Consider the following 15,057-nt stretch of genomic DNA (forward strand, 5'->3'; position numbering starts at 1 on the left):
ATGTTCGTGTGGTTTTCTGATTCGCTGAGAAACGCCGAGTCAGAAATCGTACCGTGACTTGCGTTTTGTGTTTTACAAAACATGACGTCAGTGAAACAAAATATCGCGGGGAATTTTTACAGTTTCGGTAGAAAAAATGATTTCCCGTTAATGCTAAGGTAAATTCTATTGAATACAAAATTTTAAATTACTCTAAACTGTGCTAACACTACTGTTATTTAAATTTGAACTTGAGGGACACGTTCACAAACCATCGTTTGCGCCACGTACACACTACTATAGTCTCTCAACACAAGAATGGCTGATACATTAAAATGCAATTACTACTGTAGATCAAAAACTTTAAGAATTAACACTGTTGTGATATACTGGACTGATTACTACACCCTTGACACTGTGAAAGGACAACGGCAAAATAAATTCAAATAAATAAACGAAGGACAGTCGTTATAACACAAGTGTTCTTCCAATAAAGGACCACTGGGCTAGAGCGGTTCCTGAGAAGTGACTGGCCCAAAGACGACACATACGCCCACAGCGGTAGCAAAGACGAGGCTTGAACTCATTACCTCTGTGATAAAGTCAGTCGCGCTAACCGCTTTGCCACACGGCGCCGTACGTATACATATACTGTTTCCACAACCTTTCATATATAATCCCAAACTAAACCCTTGCATATAGTTTTATTCATGACTTAAACGTTGAAGAAAACATACCAAAACATTTTACGAAGCAGTAAAAATAAAAATATATTTGGTTCTTTTAGCAATAACTTTAAACTTAGTCCTTCTGGTGTTCTGCCAGGTTTCACCTCATCTGTAGTTATGTAATGATGAATACTATTGTACGTTTGTGAGGTATAGAATATATGGTACCGTGGGGTAAGATGGGATATCGTTAGCAAATAATATTTTAAACTCCTAATCGTTTTTAACAATTAACAAAGATTAATGGGAGTTTTGAGAATACGTTTTTTCATAATTCTTTGAATGTTCTTTGCTTAATTTTCTATTTTATTTTACGTAGGTGAGGTCTTGCAGTGCGTCACGCCATGGGACCTGATATATAGGCCGGGATTGGCCCATTACGCCAATTACTCTTATGTTTACTACCAAATGGGACTTAAAAAGAGAATAAAGCATCAACTATTTTACCCAAGCTATTAAAATATTTTTACCTTTCGCAAAAGTTTGGAACAATTTGCTCCAGGGAGACCCCTTGCGGTAAAACACCGGCGGGTTACCCATCTCCGCGTTTACAGTCACACTCATCCCTGTACCGTCCCGTGACCTCGGTACAACAACCTCTGTTCCATTCCATAAATACACCCATTGGTCGGGAGGAAGATAAACCGACCAATCATGTTTGTCCTCGAACAAAACAGGCGCCACCAAAATATCTGAAATAAAGTTGTATTAACAGTAAAATGAAAGTAACTGGTTCATCCTCGCATGACGGGGCAACAACAGTCGTTATAACATGGGCGTTCTGTTTCATACACCTCGTCCCCGCTTACAAGTTACCACGTATGTAACTTATTTATCCTCGCATGACGGGGCAACAACAGTCGTTATAACATGGGCGTTCTGTTTCATACACCTCGTCCCCGCTTACAAGTTACCACGTATGTAACTTATTTATCCTCGCATGACGGGGCAACAACAGTCGTTATAACATGGGCGTTCTGTTTCATACACCTCGTCCCCGCTTACAAGTTACCACGTATGTAACTTATTTATCCTCGCATGGCGGGGCAACGACAGTCATTATAACACGGGTGTTTTGTTTCATACACCCCATGCCCGCTTACGAGTTACCACGAATGTAACTTATTTATCCTCGCATGGCGGGGCAACAACAGTCGTTATAACACGGGTGTTCGGTATCATACACCTCGTGCCAGCTTACAAGTTACCACGTATGTAACTTATTTATCCTCGCATGGTGGGAAACGACAGTCGTTATAACATGGGTATTCTGTTTCATACACCTCGTGCCCGCTTACAAGTTACCACGTATGTAACTTATTTATCCTTGCATGGCGGGACAACGACAGTCGTTATAACACAGGTGTTCTGTTTCATACACCTCGTGCCAGCTTACAAGTTACCACGTATGTAACTTATTTATCCTCACATGGTGGGAAACGACAGTCGTTATAACACGGGTGTTCTGTTTCATACACCTCGTGCCAGCTTACAAGTTACCACGTATGTAACTTATTTATCCTTGCATGGCGGGACAACGACAGTCGTTATAACACAGGTGTTCTGTTTCATACACCTCGTGCCAGCTTACAAGTTACCACGTATGTAACTTATTTATCCTCGCATGGTGGGAAACGACAGTCGTTATAACATGGGTATTCTGTTTCATACACCTCGTGCCCGCTTACAAGTTACCACGTATGTAACTTATTTATTCTCGCATGGCAGGGCAATGACAGTCGTTATAACATGGGTGTTCTGTTTCATACACCTCGTGCCCGCTTACAAGTTACCACATATGTAACTTATTTATTCTCGCATGGCGGGGCAACAACAGCGGTCGGTATAATAAGGGTGTTCTGTTATATTATACCTTGTGCCAGCTTACAAGTTACTGTTTTAAAAGTCTTTCATGTACATGGTGGCATAATGCGACACTTATTACCCGCATATATACCAGTTATATATATACGCAGTTCCTGATACTTAAGTTTACGTATAGCAAATTGCATGTAACATTAAATGTACGAAACCCGCTTCTACGCGACACCGTCTACTTCAAAGTACCCAGTATATGAATAAATGAATAAAATGTGAAGAACGGAAAAGTTTAGTAAAAATACGGTTAGGATAACACAAACCTGGCCCATACATGTATTGGTATTGTATATCGTATGTAGTAGGGTCATCAGAGTAATGCAGAAACAGCGGCCTTTGAGCTGGAATTCCTTTGGATGCCGTTTCCTCTGCTACAAACGAATGGTAAGGGGATAGGCGGTGGTAAAATGACGTGAGACGAGCAAATGATTCTGTCGTCGTGTCCATGGTGTATATCTGTAATAAAGTGATATAGTTTGTATAGGTATAATTTTTATGCAATATAGGGTAATGGGTCAACTCTTTCGCCTTAATCCCAGGTCCCGTGGCATGCCTCACTGTACGACCTCACCCACGTATAGAATGAAATTTACGTATAATTATTTAAGTACGTGTGCTCATTAACGTACATTAGGTCCTCTGCATAAAATTCAGGCAAGTAATTAAAACGGTTTGTTTTACAACGCAGCCGCATTAAAATATATAGTAGGGTGGGGAAAGACTGGACACCTTTAGCAATTATTAACCAAATATCCTAATCGTGTTTTAAACAATTAACAACGGTCTATTGGAGTCGTGAGGATACGGTTTTATATTTCTTCGAGGTATCCTTATTTGCTACTAAATGGGACAAGAAAAAGAACGAAAAGGTGTCCCATCTTTCCCCACTCTACTGTATGTTATATTTGTAGGCAGTATGCCACAATAGAAGTTACATCCGTAAGGTTCCACAATAGAAGTTACATCCGTAACGTCCGGCGCCGTGGCGTAGTGGTTAGCGCGCCTGCCTGTAACCCAGAGGTAATGGGTTCAAGGCTTGACGCTGCTACCATTGTTGGCGTATTTGTCCTCGGGCAAGACACTTAACGGCAATATCTCCAACCCAGTGGTCACTAATGGGTTGTCCAAATTATCAGCCATACATAAAAATGAAAAAAAAAAATCCAAAAAAATAATCACCCACAAAGTAACATTGTGCACACCCGTGTTATAACGACTGTCGTTTTCCGGCCACGCGAGGATAAAGTAAGTTTCATTCATTCATTCAGGTTCAAAACAACGGAAGGAACTCTGGTGACTTAGCTATAGCTAATGAGTTAGTAGCCAGTATTCAAATTGCAAACAACATAACCCGGAAGTAAGCACACATCAGCAATACCACGCTGCATATACATTGTTTGTCATAACGAGCAGCATTTCGATCAGCGCTTTTTCACAGTGGTCAGCGTGTTTACCTAAAGCCCAGTAATGTATGCGGGTTCGAGGCTTGAAGCTGATCCCATTGTGGGCGCAATTGTTCGAAACCAGTGCACACTTCTGGGTTTTTGTCAGCCATACATTAAAAACATGGAAAAAGTCCCATGATTATCTCAACTTATAAGCGGTAATTCGTAGTAAAGTGGGAACTTGTAAGCGGGCACGAGGCGTATGAAACAGAACGCCTGCGTTATAACGGCTGTCATTGCCCCGCCATGCGAGGATAAATAAGTTACATACGTGGTAACTTGTAAGCGGGCACGAGGTATATGAAACAAAACGCCTGCGTTATAACGATTGTCGTTGCCCCGCCATGCGAGGATAAATAAGTTACATACGTGGTAACTTGTAAGCTGGCATGAGGTGTATGAAACAGAACGCCTGTGTTATAACGATTGTCGTTGCCCCGCCATGCGAGGATAAATAAGTTACATACGTGGTAACTCGTAAGCGGGCACGAGATGTATGAAACAGAACGCCTGCGTTATAACGATTGTCGTTGCCCCGCCATGCGAGGTTAGTTACATACGTGGTAACTCGTAAGCGGGCACGAGGTGTATGAAACAGAACGCTCGGGTTATAGCGACTGTCATTGCCCCACCATGCGAGGATAAATAAGTTACATACGTGGTAACTTGTAAGCTGGCATGAGGTGTATGAAACAGAACGCCTGCGTTATAACGATTGTCGTTGCCCCGCCATGCGAGGTTAGTTACATACGTGGTAACTCGTAAGCGGGCACGAGGTGTATGAAACAGAACGCCTGCGTTATAACGATTGTCGTTGCCCCGCCATGCGAGGATAAATAAGTTACATACGTGGTAACTCGTAAGCGGGCACGAGGTGTATGAAACAGAACGCCTGCGTTATAACGATTGTCGTTGCCCCGCCATGCGAGGATAAATAAGTTACATACGTGGTAACTTGTAAGCGGGCACGAGGTGTATTAACAGAACACCCGTTAAATAAATTACAATATTCATTCTGCTTACTTGCCAGTTCCTGTATGGTCTGTTGCCTTCATGTGTTCGCATGATTGGCGTAAACACGTTCATTTCCGCCCATCTTAATACAAGTTCCTCTGTGCGTACCATGCAAATAAGCGAGACGTATCCGCCGATATCAGAGTGGTGAATCCCCATGCCTGGTGAATAATATATTAGGGTGGGGTAAGATGGTACTATACTATATATACCCCCCACCCTACTATATATATATATATAGTATGGTGAGGTAAAGTGGGACACCTTTTCATTCTATTTAAAGCATTATAAAACCGCATTCTCACGACTCCCGTTGACTGGTGTTAATTAATTAAAACACGATCAGGATATTTGGATATTATGTGCTAAAGGTGTCCCATCTTCTCCCACCCTACCATACATCTGGATCAACAAAAACGAGAAACCATAAAATTGGAACGAAAAGTTTAATATACATTCCCGACCACCCGGATTTAAATTTGAACTCTGGATCAAACGAACCGCACAGGGAAATCCATGAAAGAGACTTACCGGACATCCCAAGTGACAGCGCTGCTGGTATAACAGACGCCAAACCGTCAGCATAAGAAAAGTCGACGTTTTGATCACCTGCCCATGACGTCATTGTATGACCGGGTGACCTGCCAAAGCCTGGAACAATTTAATAAATATTTTATTAAAGTTTTTTTTGCTTATTTGGTATAATTTTAATAAATATTTCATTAAAGTTTTTAGTTTTGTGATATTTTAATAAAGATGGACACCATTACCTCATAACATCCCAGGTTTCCTAATCGTGTTTTAACAATTAACAATCTCTTTTAGAGTCGTGACGGTTTGTTTTACAACGCAGCCATAATAGTTTGTGTAGTAGGGTGGGGAAACACGGGACACCTTTAGCTCATAATATCCGAATATCCTGATCGTGTTTTAAACAATTAACAACGCACTTTTAAAGTCGTGACTGTCATTGCCTCGCCATGCAACGGTAACCAAGCTACATTCACTCAATAACGCCCCCCCCCCACCTGACCGCATGAAAACAAACGTATCATTCATCTTTCCTTCTTCCTCCACAGCCTCCTTATTCAACCTTGCCCACATCTCTGAGTATAAGTTATGCATCTCAACAGCAGGCGTGCCGTCAAAGTACATCGTGTCATCCACGGGTAAATATTCGCCGCCAAAATCAGCCATCCACCCAGCGAACCCGAACGATAACATATCCTTAAAAAGAAAATACAAATTTACTTTTATTGTCAAAGTTTGCAATTTATAATAGTTCTTAGCAGAGTTAGTATATAGTAGGATGGGGGAAGATGGGACACCTTTTTATTCTATTTTCTCGTACATTTTGTAGTAAACAAAAAACATTCAAAGGATTTTTAAATCGTATCCTCATGACTACTATAGGCCACTGTTAGTTGTTTAAAACATGTTCAGGGTATTTGGATTTCATAGACGGGCCCCATCTTCCCCCACCCTACTAAATTTAAATAAATAAATAAATAAATAAAGTCGACCATCCACCCAGCAAACTACAACATATCCTTGTAAAGAAAACACAAAATAAATTCTCATGGCCAAGTTTAAAAAATACAATTCACAAATTAGTGTCGACTCCAGGTTGGCCTATATACGCCACATGAAATTGGAACGGGTAAACGACTATAGCTTACCGACTAAGGGACTATAGTTGAATGGCTGCCTTTAAAATTTACAGTTCACATATAGTAAGGTGGGAGAGATGGGACACCTTTTCATTCTATTTTTTGTCCCCTTTGGTATTGAACAAAGAACATTCAAAGAAATATAAAACCATATCTTTACAACTCCCATAGACCGTTGTTATTTGTTTAAAACACGATCAGGATTTTTGGATATTATGTGCCAAAGGTGTCACATCTTTCCCTACCCTACTATATTGGTATTGGCCAGATATTTTTACATATAGGTATATAGGTTTGCTTAACCGTGTGGGCATTTACTGACATAGATACGTTTTTTATGAAACAAATTAAACGTGTTTAAGAAGTTTACAATATAATCGGTAAAAATCATTTTTTTATTAATGTTGTGCTAAAACAATCCAAATTATGAACAATTGCATATATTTAACAGCCGATTTTGCAAAACAGTGATCTAACAACCGCTACCTAAGTTACTTTAAACGAATACCTTTGGTATGCTATAAAGTAGAGTGGGGTAAGATGGGACACCTGTAGCACATGATACGCAAATATCCTGTTCGTGTTTTAAACAATAAACAACGGTATATGGAAGTCTAGAGGATACAGTTTTATAATTCTTTGAATGTTCTTTGTTCGCTACCAATTGTGACGAGAAAGTAGAATGATAAGGTGTCCCATCTTACCCCACACTACTATATACAAGCTTTTATAGCAATTCTCAAATGTAGTATTAAATCATGTTGAAATCAAACCATTACCTTGACAACTTGCTTGTACCATTCAAAAGCATTTGGGTTGGTCAAATCAATTGTTCCGCAAAACATCTCGCCGAAGTCTACGAGCTGCGTTTTGCCTAGATTTTATATCGTGTGTTACGTTTTTACTAAAATTAAAATGTCAGAAAATATTATTTTAGTTACATACGTGGTAACTCGTAAGCGGGCACGAGGTGTATGAAACAGAACATCCGTGTTATAACGACTTTCGTTGCCCCACCATGCGAGGATAAATAAGTTACATACGTGGTAACTCGTAAGCGGGCACGAGGTGTATGAAACAGAACATCCGTGTTATAACGACTTTCGTTGCCCCACCATGCGAGGATAAATAAGTTACATACGTGGTAATTCGTAAGCGGGCACGAGGTGTATGAAACAGAACATCCGTGTTATAACGACTGTCGTTGCCCCGCCATGCGAGGATAAATAAGTTACATACGTGGTAACTCGTAAGCGGGCACGAGGTGTGTGAAACAGAACACCCGTGTTATAACAACTGGCGTTGCCCCGCCATGCGAGGATAAATAAGTTATATTCAATTATTACATTTCTTACCTAACCATTACAAACCGGTGTTATGTTTAAAGACTTCGAATTAATCACCTGTCGATTTGCTTTTGATAAGATTTTGAAATAAATACAATATATGTCTATCCACAAATCGTTATATGTTTTTACTCCATTTAAAACATTTACCTGTCGATTTGCTTTTGATAAAATAACCGTTGTTGTCAGCTTCTTGAAACATTTCGCTACCGTTGATCACGTGAGGGTTGATATAGGAAAGAAACCTAACGTTGTATTCGTCACGAAATTCCTGTATAAGTCAGATACATTGGTGTATATAGCAGGGTGGGGAAAGATGGGACACCTTGAGCACATAATATAGTTGGGTGGGGGAAGATAGGTCACTTTTAGCAAATAATATACAAATATCCTGATCGTGTTTTAAACAATTAACAACGGTCTATGGGAGTCGTTAGGATACGGTTTTATAATTCTTTTTCTTTTTTACCAACAAATGGAATGAGAAAAGAGAATGAAAACATGCGTCCCATCTTCTCCCACCACACACTAATATCTCAATTAAAATGAAAGATATTCGTCAAAAATTTGACACGAATCAGTGCGGGCACGCTTTGGATGTATATTGGTTGAAGCTTATGCCAAAACGTCCAATAAGTGCCAGTTATATTTCTCATAGGTATTATTATTATTAAGATATCTGTATATATTGACAGATATCACACGACGGTGTCCAAGCTGGTGTCAAAAATTCAATTTAAATCAGCAATATTTATGATTTAAATTTCATATACAATGTCTTTGGGGAAAATATATGTTAGTTGCTGACGTATTCTTTTCCAAGAATAAACTCTTCCAAGAAATACTACAATAAAGTTCAGTGGGGGAAGATGGACCTTTTCATTTTATTTTCTCGTCAAATTTAATAGTAAACAAAAAAGGAACGTGAAAGGTTTATGAAACCGCATCCCCACGACTCCCATACACCATTGTTAATTGTTTAAAACACGATCAAGATATTTGGATATTATGTGCTTAAGTTGTGTCCCATCTTGCCCCACCCATCCTCATATGACACATTTATTGTACAGAATAAACGCAAACGTCTTGTATGTTAGGCTTTCTATTTGCGACTTTACGTTTACGTTGCTACAGCATTAAAACCCATTGTAGAAGGACATTAAGTTTTTTAACACATAGTACTGTGAGATTCAGTCCGGCGCCGTGACGTAGTGGTTAGCGCACCTGCCTGTAACCATTAGGTAATGGGTTCAAGGGTCGTCGCTGCTACCATTGTGGGCGTATGTGTCCTTGGGCAAGACACTTAACGACAATTGCTTCAACCCAGTGGTCACTAATGGGTTGTCCAAATTATCAGCCATACATACAAAAATGAAAAAATCCCAAAAAAATAATCACCCACAAAGTAACATACATGGCAACTCGTAAGCTGGCACGAGGTGTTAAACCCGTGTGATAACGACTGTCGTTTTCCGGCCACGCAAGGATAAAGTAAGTTACATTCATTCATTCATTCATTCAGATACGATGGAATACCGTTATCACAAAAATCCCATATTTCACGCTCGAGTGGGTCTAAAAGTTTGTCGAATTGAAACCATGTTGTCATTCTAATTTTTCGCATAATTTGATTATAAACAAAATACATAGTTATATAACCGTATCCTTACGACTGTAGAAAACGTTTCCAATCCCGAAAACCCAAACATAAAATACGAGATATTATGTGCTAAAGATGTTCCGTCTTATATTTTTGGGTTCAAGGCTCGACGCTGCTACCATTGTGGATGTATGTGTTCTTGGGCACTAAACGGCAATTGCTCCAACCTAGTGGTCACTAATGGGTTGTCTAAATTATCAGAAATACATAAAAAATATCTAAAAAAAATAATTGCCCACAAAGTAAAATACACGGTAACTCGTAAGCTGGCACGAGGTGTTTAACCCGTGTGATAACGACTGTCGTTTTCCTGCCACGCGAGGATAAAGTAAGTTACATTCATTCATACCCCACAGTACAACATCAACCAATTAATAATAATCGAGCATTTTACTATCGATAATATATTTACCTACATCAACCCTACCTTAATATGACGTTTAAGATCCGGATAAAACTCTGGATTCCATCTCCAGTTCCAGTAAACGCGTTTCCCTAATGACGTCATTAATTTTCCCGACCAGTCCTGGATCCAAACAGCGCTGATGTCAACGCCTTGTTTCCTTAACGAGTTGTGTATTGAAATAACCTGGTAGAAAGGGATTGTTGTAGTGGGGTTGAATGAATGTAACTTATTTATCCTCGTATGACTGGGAACTACAGTTGTTATAGCACGGGTGTTCTGTTTCATACACCTCGTGCCTGTTTACAAGTTACCACATATGTAACTTGTTTATCCTCGCATGGCGGGGCAACGCCAGTCGTTATAACACGAGTGTTCTGTTTCCTACACCTTGTGCCCGCTTACGAGTTACCACATATGTAACTTATTTATCCTCGCATGGCCATAACACAGGTGTTCTGTTTCATACACCTTGTGCCCGCTTACGAGTTACCACAGATGTAACTTGTTTATCCTCGCATGGCGGGGCAACGACAGTTGTTATAACACGGATTTCATTATCATACACCTCGTACCAGCTTACAATCACAATAAAGAATATGATTGCACTGATCAAAAACATTCTAAGGCGTATAAATACGGTTTATTTTTACCCGGTCTGACCCCCCTTGAAGTCCAATCACCGCCCCGTTGTTCAACCACTTCGGTGGGGCAGGTTGTCGACCAAAGAATGACGTAAGTTTCCCAACTAAATCCTCCCATGTAGATGCAGTGCCCATGTGTATGACCATTTGGGAGACATTCTCCCAAAGTTCTAACTCATGATATCCAGAAGCACTGAGTGGTATTAATTGTTGTATTAGTTACACGATATGCTCACCTAAAATAAATATACCTATAAAGTACAATCTTAGGTAATAGATTATTATAGTAGGGTGGGGTAAGATGATAAAAATTTTCATCCGGTTTTCTCGTTCCATTTGCTATTGAACAAAGAACATTCAAAGAATTATAAAACTATATCCTCACGACTTCCATAATCCTCGAAAGTTGGGTGGGGTAAAAGGGTATGTGCTTTCAATCTCTTTTCTAAGAAAAACATTTACAGAATTATAACCGTATCCCCACGACTCTAAATTACCGTTACTGTTATTTGTTAAAACACGATCAGGAAATATGGGTTTTGGTGCTAACAGTGTCCCATCTTACCCACAGTGTTAAAGGCAAAGCGGAAAGCGTCCCGACCGCAAATATTGTGACGCACGTCCCGGCTCAAAGGAAATTTCCTATGCGGTAATACACATTATATTTTATATGGCTGTATTGGTCGGCAAATGTATATCGCGGATACATCAACATAAACACAGGCGTTTGCGCAGATTTTTATCTCGGAAAACGGAAATGACATTGAACTGCTGTCATTCATTTTCAATTACATGCAAATGCATACGTATATAGTACAAAGCAATTGCTGCAGAAACGCAAATTATAGCTGTAGAGTGTAGAAGATAGGTATAAAAACCAGAAAGTGAATGCCTTGTAGAAATAGTTACAGCAGGGATGGAGAAGGTGGGACATTTTTTCCATTTTAGTTTCTAACCGAACCCCCCCAACTCACATAGACCGTTGTTAAAGGGGCATACCAACAAAAAAAAATACAAAACTTGTGTATTGATAACAAATTTTAAAACACAAAACAGCTTTTGAAAAAAAATAATTTTAAAACCGCAAATTCTTTAGGTTACATTTGAGCATATCTATCCATACAGAAATTTCCATTTTTCGTTGGTATGCTCCTTTCACTGTTTAAAGGATTTTTGGATATTATGCGCTAAAGGTTTCCCATCTTTCCCCATACTATAGCAGCCAGTAAATGCCTTTCTGTTCAGTGCTAATAAATATAATATCTACCTGAAGTCCAACACGCAGTAAGCTGAATACTCCAAGTGAGCGTAATAAAGTTTGTCGGATACAAAAGTCGCTTGTGGCCAGTATGTGGTATGGTAGTCGCCTCCAGCATTGCGAATTAAATCTGCAAGAACAGGTAACATTATAGTAGGCGGGGTATGGAAAGATGGGACACCTTTTCATTGTATTTTCTCGTCCAATTTGGTAGTAAACAAAGAACATTCAAAGAATTATAAAACCATTTCTACCCATATACAAATTATCATTTTAATTAGTATGCCCTCATGCCTTTATGAAACGCAACATACTGCCTTGAAATATAATGTCAACATACCCGCTAACTTAGTAATGATCGTGCTCTTATTTCTTCCGACGCCTTGTTCTCTTGTCCAAATTGGATATCGGTAACCACGCATATTGAAATGACTGAACTGTTCCCCTCCTGTTTAACACAAAATAAACGGAGATGTATTTTAATTGACCAATCTAACATGTGATAGGGTGCGGTAAGATGGGATCTTTTTATTTTAACAATTATTTTAATGTATAATAGGGTTTTTATTCTCTTTTCTTGCCCTATCTGGTAGTAAACCAAGAATATTTTATTATATAACCGTATTTTCACGACTCTAAAAGAGTGTTATTAATTGTTAAAAAAACACAGGAAATATCGGATTTAGATGCTTACGCTATCCCATCTTACCCCACAGCACTATTGGTTGTTAAATCCTATATTAGTTTGAGTATAATACAAACTCGTGTTAATACCATCTTACCCCACAGTAATCTACTTATATATACATACACACAGTAATACACGTATACCTCCATATACATGCTCGTCTGCATCGGCAGTTATTTTTAACCACAGTCGATTCAATGTCCCACGTACATTGGTGATTCGAATCGTGTTTTGTCCAGTGCTGGTAGACGAGAATTGTAGAGTTACCTATTGCAATAACTCCATTGTTATCTTCAAGACTTCATATATAGCAGGGTGGGGAAAATGGGACACGTTTTTATTCCTCACATGGCGGGGTAACGACAGTCGTTATAACACAGGTATTCTGCTTCATACACCTCGTGCCCCCTTACGAGTTACCACGTATGTAACTTATTTATCCTCGCATGTCGGGGCAACCACAGTCGTTATAACACGGGTGTTCTGTTTCATACACCTCGTGCCCGCTTACGAGTTACCACGTATGTAACTTATTTATCCTCGCATGTCGGGGCAACCACAGTCGTTATAACACGGGTGTTCTGTTTCATACACCTCGTACCCGCTTACAAGTTACCACGTATGTAACTTAGTGGGTGATTGTTGTTTTGTATGGCTGACAATTTAGACAACCCATTAGTGACCAGCACTATAAACAACACATACAAATACCAGCACAGTATAAGTCAAAGCAATATATTACACGAACCTGAATACTGTTACTGTAATCTGCAAATGTGATTTCCAAGACGTTGTCGCCAAGATCGTCATTCACTCGGTAGTCAGTTAAAGAGATTCGTTCAGATATATGATCGCTTATGTCGAAGTCTCCGAATTTTTCTTTGTACCTGAAGAGGATTAAAGTTAAGTATTTTGTTTTATAGTTACTGTGACAGTGTATAGAAGGGTGGGGGGAAGATGGGACACCTTTAGCACATAATATCCAATTATCCTGGTCGTGTTTTAAACAATTAACAACGGTCTATGGGAGTCGTGAGGATACGGTTTTATAATTCTTTGAATGTTCATTGTTTACTACCAAATGAGACGAGAAAATAGAATAAAATGGTGTCCTATTTTCCCCACCCTACTATAATATGTATATAAGTTACCATGAAAACCCTTTGTACTTAAGGTGTTGCGTAGACCAATAACACTCAGGGTGCATTTTCTATTGTAGTTATAACATATATAATGTGTGGTTTTAGGCGTATGACTGTACATGTAACAAATGGATTACTCACTTAGCGATGCCGTTGCCCACTTCCACTGCTGGAAGATCCCTCGTGTGCCTTAGAACCAATCTGCGGTCCAGGAAAATTTCTGCACAAGAAAGCATAAACAAAACGGAAACATCGGTTTTCATTCATAGCCTTTAGCGGTGTGAACCATTAGATAAGAGATCGCACTATAATGCGAGATACTGAAACAATGCGTGTATAAAATGTTTCTATGCAGCATACCGGTCGCTTTGTTTACAAAACATAGGTTTTTGCAGTGAGTCGTAAAATTTCTAAGATCTAACTCGTCGAATGGGAAACGATATATAAGCTCTCCATCATCCGATGTGTTTGACATGTTATCTAATCTAACTTCCTTTCATGCTAACTGAATCTGAATTCCGAGTACAGGGTAGACTGGTCAGTGCAGTATACGGTTACGAAACGATATGTGAACATTAAAAGTATATGGAGCATGCAGCAACTACGAAAGTTGAATATCTGCTGTGTTTAGCTTACGCAAAGGAAAAGCTGCATGTATAGGGCGTGTAAGATGGGACACGTTTCATTCTATTTTCTTGTCACATTTAGTAGTAAACAAAGAATAGTCAAAGAATTATAAAACTGTATCGTCACGGCTCCCATAGACCTTCGTTAAATGTTTAAAACAGGGTATATTTGGATATTATGTGCTAAAGGTGTCCCGTCTTACCCCACAGTACTATATAGACTTACCGAGCGTTCGCAGTGAGTTAGTGAAGGTAAATTCAGCGTCGACAAAAGTTGCAAATAGCAAGAATATTGCGAAAATTCCACCAACGCCCATTGTCCTGTTATAAGGTTCTGCCTATACTGCAAGTTATCCTTCTCTGCTGTGATAAGCCTTGCACCTAGCAGTGATGGAACCAGGTTAGAAACGAGCAACAGAGAACAAATATTAGGATAAGAAACTTATGTTTGCATTTGGTTCTGAACCTTAGAAACTTTGATCAAAAATAATTTGCTCGTTAACCGCAAATAGAACTCGATTATCTGTCAACTGCAGACGCTTAATATTAGGACTAAAATATAGCAGTTTTAACAGA

General features: G+C 39.3%; 1 protein-coding gene across 2 annotated transcripts; it reads right to left on the reverse strand.

The window, feature by feature from the left end:
- Window positions 1-664: 664 nt before the first annotated feature.
- On the reverse strand, window positions 665-14,979 carry LOC149741090 (uncharacterized). 2 transcript variants are annotated; one of them, XM_089893955.1, is made up of 16 exons: window positions 14,708-14,979; window positions 13,997-14,075; window positions 13,462-13,600; window positions 12,857-12,980; window positions 12,366-12,473; window positions 12,035-12,155; window positions 10,777-10,960; window positions 10,148-10,309; window positions 8,211-8,331; window positions 7,494-7,588; window positions 6,073-6,271; window positions 5,576-5,695; window positions 5,054-5,205; window positions 2,849-3,041; window positions 1,178-1,399; window positions 665-816 (listed from the first exon to the last, which is right to left on the reverse strand). In XM_089893955.1, the coding sequence occupies exons 1-16, from the start codon at window positions 14,796-14,798 to the stop codon at window positions 695-697; spliced, it is 2,232 nt and encodes a 743-aa protein (XP_089750081.1). In that variant the 5' UTR covers window positions 14,799-14,979; the 3' UTR covers window positions 665-694. The 2 variants fall into 2 exon arrangements, with proteins under 2 accessions (XP_089750081.1, XP_089750082.1); XM_089893956.1 differs by lacking the exon at window positions 14,708-14,979 and having other exon boundaries at window positions 13,997-14,118.
- Between the last annotated feature and the right edge of the window lie 78 nt (window positions 14,980-15,057).

The sequence above is a fragment of the Ciona robusta genome, chromosome 1 (genome assembly GCF_009617815.1).
Source record: "Ciona robusta chromosome 1, ASM961781v2".
NCBI lineage: Eukaryota > Metazoa > Chordata > Ascidiacea > Phlebobranchia > Cionidae > Ciona > Ciona robusta.

Coding starts and splice junctions, on each gene's coding strand:
- LOC149741090 (XM_089893955.1), bottom strand. CDS start 14,798: ATGGGCGTTGGTGGAATTTTCGCAATATTCTTGCTATTTGCAACTTTT. Junction 14,076..14,707: donor TAACTCACTGCGAACGCTCG/GTAAGTCTATAT, acceptor TTTCTTGTGCAG/AAATTTTCCTGGACCGCAGA. Junction 7,589..8,210: donor TATCAAAAGCAAATCGACAG/GTAAATGTTTTA, acceptor TATAAAATCTAG/GCAAAACGCAGCTCGTAGAC.